This window comes from Bubalus kerabau, chromosome 18 (assembly GCF_029407905.1).
Source record: "Bubalus kerabau isolate K-KA32 ecotype Philippines breed swamp buffalo chromosome 18, PCC_UOA_SB_1v2, whole genome shotgun sequence".
In the NCBI taxonomy this organism is placed as follows: domain Eukaryota; kingdom Metazoa; phylum Chordata; class Mammalia; order Artiodactyla; family Bovidae; genus Bubalus; species Bubalus kerabau.
The window spans coordinates 24,320,873-24,331,375 of record NC_073641.1 but is presented as its reverse complement, the minus strand read 5'-3'; the positions used below and the strand labels follow the sequence as shown (position 1 = coordinate 24,331,375).

General features: G+C 44.5%; 1 protein-coding gene and 1 long non-coding RNA gene across 2 annotated transcripts in view; one reads left to right on the top strand and one right to left on the bottom strand.

Annotated features, from left to right (window-relative positions):
* Positions 1-1,973: 1,973 nt before the first annotated feature.
* On the bottom strand, positions 1,974-5,950 carry LOC129632909 (uncharacterized). The gene is made up of 3 exons (XR_008704744.1): positions 5,623-5,950; positions 5,084-5,150; positions 1,974-3,506 (listed from the first exon to the last, which is right to left on the bottom strand). It is a non-coding gene; the product is annotated as an uncharacterized LOC129632909 (long non-coding RNA).
* Positions 5,951-6,065: 115 nt separating this feature from the next.
* Positions 6,066-10,503, top strand: part of MAP3K1 (mitogen-activated protein kinase kinase kinase 1) — a 72,732-nt gene continuing 68,294 nt past the window's right edge. Inside the window, exon 1 of the mRNA XM_055555134.1 lies at positions 6,066-6,563. Coding sequence (XP_055411109.1) covers positions 6,085-6,563 — 479 coding nt within the window. The 5' untranslated portion in view covers positions 6,066-6,084. The remainder of the gene's footprint in view (positions 6,564-10,503) is intronic.

Here is a 10,503-nt window from a genome sequence, read left to right as displayed (position 1 = left end):
TTTCTTTTTGACCTATCTCATGGGTCCTGGGCTACTCACTCATTGGGCCAGTATTCACAACAGTAACACACAAACGCTAAGAAAAAATTTGCAATATTAAGTAATGTATATGACCTAGATTTGTATTTGTGTAGGTATAGACAAATCATGTGACATATGTTGCTATTCCTTACATTGGCAACTGTATGGATATTGAATGCTAGGATTGCAAATAGTTTGATCCTAATAAAATACTTGATTACATTTAATTAAATTTTTAAAAAATTTTAAATTCAACTTTAAATATTTTTTATTTAAAAATTTGATATATCTTTATTCCTCATCCAGTTAGCCCATCAATGGAACACCAGATATAAATATAATTGTCTTTAATATTTTGTTGCCAGTCATATAAAAAAAAATCACAACTTTACACAGTGTTCAGTTTTGTCTTTATGAAAGTATATATATCAAGGTAGAAGCCTAAAATATATTTTATCCGCTGTTGGTTTACATTCTGACTTTTAACTAATTTAAAATGTTGTTATGGGGCCTTCATGTGTACTCACCCTGCCCCTTCAAAGGTTAAGAATGGGCCAGGCCCAGGGATGGTGGTGGCCAGAGTTTGGGTGTGGAGTGGATTTAAGGAAGAATTTTCAGAAGAAGAGGGCTCATAGATTAAAGAGTGGAGGAAAAGATAGCATGACCTGCTCCCAACCTGGGGAACAGATATCGTGGTGGGAGCCCAGGTACAAGACAGGGTGAACTGTGCTGAGAACCCAGCAGTCAACGGTGGTAGGCTGGGGGTGTGATGAAGGCAGGTGGCAGGTCTATGCTGATCTCACTTCTTGACTTTGAGTGGTGCCCAGCACACAGGAACAAATGCGTTTAATATTTGATAAATGAAAGAAAGAAGGAATTTGGACTCTATGTAACATGGAACCACTAAAGAGTTTGAGTAGAGGGGACAGAATCAGAACTGTAGTTAAGAAAGAAACTGACAAGGGTGCCTGAAATTTATTTGAAAGTTTAGCTGTTGGAGGTAGAAAGAGTAATATGCTAACCTACATGTTACTAATTTATATCTATCGTGATTCGTTATTTCCTGAACATACAAATGTGGATATTTGTAATTATACAGAATGAATGAAAAAAGAAATCTGGAATCTGCACTCTATATTCTATGTAATATGGAACCACTAAAGAGTTGGAGGCCTAACCAGACATTTAATGGTCCATAGAACTCCTAAGTTTTAGGTATAATGGCTCTAGGGCTGTGCTGTCTGATAACACTGGTCGCTGTCTATATGTGCCTTTTGAGCATCTGAAATGTGACTCAAATGATGTTCGATATGTTCTGAAGAGTAAAAAACACACTGGATTTCAAAGATGTAGTAAAAAATTAATGACAAAATCTCATTAGTAATATTTTATATATTGATTATGTACTAAAAAAGTAGTATTTTGGATATACTGTATAAACTATATTACTGAAATCAATTTCACTTGCTTCTTTTTAGTTTTTCTAATGTGGCTACTAGGAAATTTAAAATTACATGAGCCTTGCATTTGCAGCTTGCATTACATTTTATCAGATGGCACTGCTCTAGTGGATATCACTTTTGTAAACTTCTTTAGCAGTTTTTACCCCAAAACAATGCAAATCAATTACAAAATGAAGGCACAAATGTTGCAAAAGATGAAGAAGTTGACTAAACCACCGAAAGTGATACCAAACTTCCTAGATCATGTGTAAGGTCTTGTCAGCATAGGATTTAGCAGAGTTGGATCAGTGGACCACAAAATAAGAGAAAACCAACAAGGACATTGATTCAAAGAAAGAAATTGAATATTACAGAAGGACCTTGCAGAAATGTATGAAGTCTTCAAATATATATATATATATATATATTTTTTTTTTTGGAAAAATGATAGTCATGATTAAGCCATAAAACTTAAACAGAAGAATATTGCCTTATGTATGCACCAAAAAAGAGCAACCAACAGGGTTCAACAGAATTCAAAGAATCATTCAGAGTTGCAAAGGTAAGTAGAATTTGGCTAACTGTGAGATACATCAAATTTCATTAGTTGCAGTTGTATTTTTAAATATAAAATCCCGATTCAGCTGGCTTTCATTATTCACTACAAAAATTTAGTTTCTGATTTTAAATACTTTATTCAAATATAAACAAAATATTTAGATGGCTGGTTAATAAAAAGGAATCTCATATGTATATATAGTATAAACTATTTTCCTTTAGCTTAAAACATAAGCAACAGGGTTTTTGTCTTGTATAGTTTGGGGGTTTTAACCAGTATTTGGGTGGAAGGGCTTGGTCTTTTGAGTATGGGTCCACCATCCAGAGGCTTTCTCACATTTCTTATGGTCTACACTTTTCACTCTGTCTTTCAAACAAAGTGAAAACTGAGAGAGATGTACAAAGTTCTTATAGAATTGAATGCTTTTTTCTCCACTCTTTCACAATCCTCATATCCATAACTGATTTGACAGAGACTCTTTTCAGTGTCTTGCTTACACTCATTCTTTCAAGGCATTTAACGTAGTTTGCATCGGAATAACTTTTTGTTTTGCACTTACATAGTCATGTTTAATAGGACTTAATTAAATTCTATAAGGACAGTTACAGCAGCTATAGTCAGATTTGGGAACAAATATGGTGGATTCGCTGAGGTCCATAACTCAACTGGTGGGAGCAGAAGTGTGCAGGTATCATGAGCCTTCATTATGCTGCAGCATCCCTCTGCCTGCTGCACACCACACCAGGAATGACAGGTATCTGTTACTAGATGAGTCAGTAAGTGGAGGTTGGTGAAGAAGCTTTCTACGATAATGTCACCTACTGGCGTGCTGCGATTCATGGGGTCGCAAAGAGTCAGGCACAACTGAGCAACTGAACTGACTCAACAGTGTACTTGAAAAAGGTCAACTATCCCATAAATGACAAGATTTCCTGACTCAGGACATCTGGAAACACTTGGAAGTATGGACAGAGCACAGAGAAACCAAGTTCTCGCCCCAACTCTCCTGCAAGTATTCCATAATAATATTTATAACTCTGATAGGATACCAGCTTTTACTCTATTCTCAAGGTTATCGTCTTACTCTTTATGTCTACCTAAGACAAAGATTTCACAGAGGAGTGAAACCCCACACACAGATGGATCTGAAATTCTAGCAGAGTCAACTTGATGAATACCCACTAATAAAAATATTTGCAAATGGATTCTTTTATTTACTTTTGTAAATATGAAAAACAACCAATAATATCTCAAGAGAAGAAAATTTCTTGTGTGTGCATAATAGGTATTTAAGAAACACAAGGTGCATGATATACAGACTGAAATATTTCTGCCAGTGCCTATTAAATTTGTTCATTCTAAATCAGTGTTTATGCACAAGAAGGAAATGCACCAATATTAAACTGGATCCTCCAAATGAGTGAGATTCAGGAACTGAAGTATGACTTAGGTGATTCCCAGAAGCACTATGTGGAAGCAGTGATCTGTAAAATATTGACATAAAGGTTACCAAAGTGGTCATAGCATAAATGAAATTACTGCAACATTTGTGTCTGAGAGAGAATAGAAATAAAGAGGTTGGAAATAGGAACTGGAATTTTCAGTGTACAAGCAAACTTGGAAGAGTCACAAGTCTCCTTTATGTCATTAAAGAAATCAAATTAAGGCAATTTGACATATGCCTTTACGCAGTAATATAAAGCAGGACCCAGCAGCACCAAACTAGAGACAGAATTTTAACCATGCTTAAGATGCAAAAATTTTGGTAGCAATTCCACAGGTTAAAGTTTCTTCAAAGAAGACTTTATATCAACATATGATGGAGGAAGAACATCCTTTTCAGTCAAGCACATCCTTTATAATTCTTCCTTAAAAAATAAGTTTGTCAGGGCAAGGTGCATAATGACAACTCGAATATATACACAAAAGATTAAAGGGGGAAATGACTCAAAGCACCAAAAACCAGGTGAAAGACCAGCATTTAAGGTTTTGCCATGGCGGTGTGATGGATGGAGGCCAGAGACTGTGGCTAGTTGATACTACTGTGCTCTTCTCACTCGGTCCCGTTTTCATCACTGTGCACAAATGAAGAGGCTAAAGTAAATGTTTTACTGGATCCCGTTCTGTTTTGCTACTCTGGCCAAACTTCAAAATTGGAACAATTTTGAAAAGCTAAAGGCATCTACCTACTTTTCTCATTTACAGTTAACTAAGTACATGTGTTTAAATTTAAAGGTTTTCTAATCTAAATAAGAAAGAAGTTTATCCTTCCCAACGTAGGTTTTGGTGGGTGTAACAATCCGGGAAGACCTAGTAAATAACTACTGTTTGCTTTGGATGATACACTTGGCTACCATTAAAAGACTGTATAATCATAGCCTAACTGTAGACTTCAAATTTTAACAGATTTATCTAAAGTTTCAAAATTTGTACCGTTGGATGTAACTAAAACTAGCTTATGGCAGACTTCGTAGCAGTTAACACAGAGCTAATATGAAATCTGAACCCGCTTTAAAAATCCCTCGGATATCACCATCCTCCTCAGTTACCATTTATAGCCAAGAAAGAGGTTTTCATTTTATGTTTCCAAGAAATCAAAGGAATTATTTTGTAGACAGTTTAGACTTTTGTCTAAATATATGAACACTGACAAGTTAGCGCTCTTCTTTCTCTTCCTGAGCAGCTCTCTCTCTCCACGACGCTCCCCCACCCTACCCCCGCCTTAATTCCTGTTTCACAAAGTAAATCTAGGGACTCGGTTCCGGGCTTGAGGGAGATTTCTCAGCACTGACACACCGGCTGGAGGAAAAGAAGGGAGGGGAGAAGTAAACGCGACAGGGAAGCCAGAAGAAAGGTCTAAAATCATTAACATGTAAATGGTGCTTTTCCATTCCAAAGCACCTTATCGCCAGACGCCCTCAGGGACTAGCAGGGTTCGTGACGCCGCTCTGGGTAGCTCGGGCTCTGCGGGGGTGGGGGCGGAGGGAACCCGACGGCAGCCCGACCCTGCGGGGAAGAGGGACGTGCAGCCAGAGGCATAGGACTCGGGGAGGGTCAGAACCTGGCGGAGGATGACAGCAGCCAGCACTTCCTGGTTCCTTCCCCAAACATGCTGTGGTCCTGCATATCTGCCTTTCCCAAAGACAGCGGAGGAAAAAAAAAAAAAAAAAAGATTTATAACGATTCACCTCGACCACCCCACCCCCCCGACCCCATTGCCCGGTCCTCTCGGTCTCCCTCTAGCTGGGGGCGGAACAGTGGGTGAAGAGGGTGTCCCAAACCTGAGATTTCAGGTTTGGAACACGATATTCCAGAAACTTCTGTTTTATTTGTAGCACGATCTGGGGGTGGGCAAAAGATGAGGAAAGCTTATTTTATATATAAACTTGTGTTCTGGGTCCGCGGCATCACGTCAGCTGAACATTGGGTTTCTTTTGCTTTGCAGCAGGCGAGCGCCCCGGGCGCCACCTGCGCGTCCCGCGCGGAGTGGAGGCGGGGGCGGGGCTAGGTCGGTCCGCGCCCCGGTTCCCCGACGCCCACTGCAACGGGCATGCGAATGACAGACTGCAGACCCTCTGGCTTGCTCCCCCTTCAACACACCGTCCATCAAAGCTCGAATTGCAACTCCCTTAGGGCGAGCGCCGGCCAAGCCGGGCCGAGATTGCGGCGGAGACGAAGCGGAGCTCTGCCGCCGAGGCTCCTCCTCTCGCCGGTGCAGCCCGGGACTACCTGGCGGCACGGCGGGTGAGGCGCGCGAACCCTAGCGCGCCGCCGCAGCGGCCACCTCGGCAGCCACCTCGGCGGCCCGCGCGCGGGGCTGAACTAACAGCCCACTCCCCACCGAAACCGGCGGCCCGCCGTCCCTGCCGTCCTCCCCCCACCGAACCCCACGCACGCGCCCGCCCGTCCGTCAGTCCCGGCCGGGGGCCCGAAGGGCCGTGCTCACGCAGTTGGCGCAGCCAGCCCTACGCTAGAGGCGCAGAGCCCGCCCTCCGCCCCCTGCACTCTCCCCGCCCCCTCCCTCCCTCGCAGGGGCCGAGCGAATGTAGCCCGCGAGAGAAAATGGCGGCGGCGGCGGGGAATCGCGCCTCGTCCTCGGGATTCCCGGGCGCCGGGGCGGCGAGCCCCGAAGCGGGCGGCGGCAGAGGGGCCCTCAAGGCGAGCAGCGCGCCCGCGGCAGCCGCTGGGCTGCTGCGGGAGGCGGGCAGTGGGGGCCGTGAGCGGGCGGACTGGAGGCGGCGGCAGCTGCGCAAAGTGCGGAGTGTGGAGCTGGACCAGCTGCCCGAGCCGCCGCTTTTCCTCGCCGCCTCGCCGCCGTCCTCCTCCACTTCCCCGTCGCCGGAGCCCCCGGACGCGGCGGCGGGCGGGATCGGTTTCCAGCCTGTGGCGGTGCCGCCGCCCCACGGAGCCTCGAGCCGCGGTGGCGCCCACCCTGCCGAGCCGGCGGCCGCACCGGACAGCGGCGCCCGGAGCCCCGCGGGGGCCGAGCCGGGGGAGAAGCGGACGCCCGCCGCCGAGCCGACTGCGACGGCCCCGGCCGGGTGAGCAGCGCGGCCCGGGGAGCGGCGGGGACTTGGGGGGCTGGCGGGCTATTGCAATGAATGAACCCTGGCATCGCGCAGGGTGTCCCGGGGCTCCGCAAAGCAAGGCTGCGCGCGGCTATCCGGGACCCGAGCCCTCGGGCACCCCCTTTGACCCTTCCAGCTTCGGGCGGCGCCCCGGACCTGGCCTGGGGGACCGGACGGGGGCCCGGGGCGGGGACGTGCTGGAGAGTTTGTTATTGTTTGCCGACATGTGACAGGCGTGCGAGCCGCGCTGCTTGGACCAATTGAGATAAGGTGTGGGGGGCCGGGCTGGCTTTGTGGGGCTCCTGGAATCGGGGCTCTCCGAGGAGCCCCGGAACGGGACCCTGGCTCTGCCCTCCGGGTCAGGCTGGAAGAGGCCAGCAGCAGTGCGGCGGCGGCGACCCCGGACCTGACTCCCGGGGGGCGCGGGGGTGAGGCCTGAGCCTGCGGGCGGGCGGTGTAGGTGGGCGAAGTAGGTGGGCAGCCCTGCCCGAGGCCGGGTTGGGGGGCCGGAGGGCGGCGGCGCAGAAAGCGGTGGGGTTCCCCCGGGCCGTGACAGGCAGAGCCTCTAGGCAGGTACCGGAGGCCGGGCCGGAACGGAGGCGGCGCGCCCCGAGCGCGGCCGCAGGGGGTTCCGGGTGGACGGCTCCGTAACGCCTGTCAAAGCGGTGCGGGCTGACGGGTTGCAAGCTCTCGGGGGCTTGCGGGGTGTTAGGACTGAGAGTTGTCTAATCGCGTCCTCCAAGGGACTCCTAGTGTCCTGGGGAATACAGACCACACCACGGAGACTTGAGTGACTTCTGTTTGGAGTTTGAATTTGGCCTTTGAAGTTTGCGTTTGGCGGAGTGGTGTAAGAGCCAGGACCGGATGTGTCAGCCATTCAGTTGCAAAGCGGTAGTGCCTACTCCCCGCAGCCTCTCCGGCGTGGTTGGGGACCGCGGCGCGGGTGCGGTGCTTCCTGCTCCCTGCAGCTGCGCGGGCCGCCGCGGGATTCCAGGGGACCCAGTGCGGTGTGCTCCGGGGCCCTGGGCTGCCTGCGCGTTACGGTATGTGCAAGGTAACTCAGGCCAGCCGTTCCTGGCCTGGCTCTTTGGCAACTAGAAATTTTTGTGTAAGGAAATTCTTTTAAATGTGACAGCCATAGTCCTTGTTTTTGTTTGTTTTAAAATCTAACTAGTGAATGCAGAGCACAGGTTTGAGGGGTGTTTTGAGTTGCTGGAAATGTTGTGATAATCACCCGTTTCCCTGTAGGGTTTCCTGACCTTTATTCTGAGTGTTTTAAAGACTGCCTTATATTGGTTTCCCTTGTGAAACGAATTTGACAGTAGGAATCATTGGCTTTCGTTAATTATCTAGTGATTTGGCACTTTGGGGGGCAACTTGATTATTTGTTTAAAACCGCAGTTTGTTGATTGCTACTTAGAAGTTGCCTCCTTCTCTTTCCCCACCTCGCGGGGGAGGGAACCCTAAAAATGTGGTCCGCAGTGTGCCATGGCAGTGTTGAGAGGAACGGAGACTTGTGACTGTTCTGGCTTTCTGTGTGCACTTGTACATGTAGCTTAGTCTTACAAGGCTTATGTTTCTCTACTCCTCCTTTGCAGATTGCATTAGAACTTGATTGGAATGATTCGTTGTAGGCGATTGTTACTACAAGTGAGGTCCAGTTAAAGATATTAAACCCTGAATTTGAGAGGTGAATTTTGTATTATTCCCATGATACTAAGTTTTTGGATGCAGTAAATAATTTAGCAAGCCTCAGCATTCTAGCCATCTTAACGAGCTATGAATATAGTAGAAGAGGAACCACTGTAAATTAATGTATAGATGTTTAGTGCTGTCTCCACACAAAATAAGAGGACGAAAGTGAAAGCAGATAGAATTCAGGGAGTGAGTAATCCATGTTTAATTTTTGCATTTTATAACCTAGTTTTCCCCCCCTCCCCTTTTTGGAAAGGGTGGATTATAATTGCACAGTATATGAAATAGTAGACTAATGGGCAAAATCATTTTTTAAAATGAATTTTACTGGCCAAAATGCTGTTTATTCATCCCAAATGTTATACATAAACATTTCATTTATAGTAAAATATTGATTTCCTCTACTTTTGAAATAGTTTTTTCCATATTTCCTTGTTCATGGGTTTGAAATTCATTTGAATCTGTTGGTATAAGCACTTTGACTGTAAGCAGTAAAATCGCAATTGAACTTTACTTTTTGGATAATAGGTACATTCATACTTTAGTAGGATCATCTAACATCAAGATTTTGAAATATTTTTATGTTTCAGTAGTACTGTACATCTGGACACCCATCTGTTAAGACCTGTCATTTTTTTTCACGAGAATTCCTAAAGTTTTTAAATTTCATAATTTCTTCCAGTTTTTGATCTTTGGGTGTAGAAATTGAAATTGTGGAAAATACAATTTTGTAGTGTAAATAATATAAATAATACTGATATTAAAAATAGATTTTAAGTCCACCCGTCTTTTTCAGGTTAGTAACTGAAATCAGTGAAATTTTTTTGCCTGTAAGTGGCGCCCAAGGGTTTGGGATTTTTTCCTTCTATTACAGAATTAGGGGCTTTTTCTTCCTATTTACTGTCTTTGAAGAGAAATTACAGTGTTACTCTCCATTGAACAGGCTATTGTGAGTTTGGTAGATATAATTACTCCATCCTATTTTTGTAACTTAAAAAAAAAAAACCTAACTATCAATTTGCTGGCCCCATGAAAGAACAAGATATGCTGTACTTGTTAATGTTAGTTTTTCCTTAAAACTGAAGCTGTTTCATAGGCTGCTTTTATATCCTCATATAGCCCTCAGCTTTCACTTCCTTTTAGAAGCTTCTGGACTAAAAATATAATTTAGTGAGTTTTTACTAAAGGAGGTGTAGGAAAATTATTGCCCCAAAATAAGTTTTTTTTTTTAAAAATTGGTGATTTTATAAAATGACAGAAGTAGTTACAGAAGTTAGTCTTACATGAATTTGTAAGTTTTGTAGTTAGGAATTGTCTCCAAGTTTTATTTTGAATCAGGTAAGAAAATGAATGCATTCTTCAAAGATTATTAAATATAATTTTGAAAGGGAAAAAAATATTAGAACTAGAATTGTTGCCAACTTTAGTTTTCTTTTCATATCTGATTCTGGCATGAGTGACTGGTTAACCAACATTCCTTAATACATTATTTCCACTATGCTATAATAACTCCATTTTGCTAGATACCAAAAAAACAGGAAGTAGCTCTGTTCATTGGTATTCTTTTTCACATCTCCTATAGTACCTCAAGCATATGTTGCACGTTTTAGAAATGGTTGCTGACTTACTGACTTGGAAGATTTCAAAATATGGAATGAAAGGAGTGTTCTTTGCTTTCAACAAGAGCAAAAGAACCAGCTACAGCTTGCCTAGGCTGTCTGCTGATCAGCCCTTGACAGTTGCTGGGAGCATTCCAGAAGAAATGCTGGGGTGGCTGGGGCAGTTAATAGGGAATGGATTCCCCTGAGGAAAAACATGGGGCATTCAGAAGTTCTCTGAGTTGGAAGGCACAACTTTTGTATTTTGTATCCAGTTTTCTTGGGTTGAGGGTTATTTTTCTTTGAGGAAGGCAATAGGAGAATGTGGCATGGAGAAGCATTAGTCTCCAGAGGCTCCTTAAGAGCTGCAGTATTTTGCACTTCTAACCTTGAAATGCCTTGCTATATCAGATATACCAGGTATATTCCTTAGACTTGGTTGTTTTCTTCAGTCCTGACCTCTTTTTATATCCTAAGCTGAAAATTAGAGTTACTTTAAAATGTAAATGGGTAAAAAAGATTAATGTGAGGGAAATATGCACTATTAAGAATCATCCCAAGTTGTTTTTAAGGAATAATTTAAGAACATTTTGAAACGCAAAAGAAATAATCAGAAACAG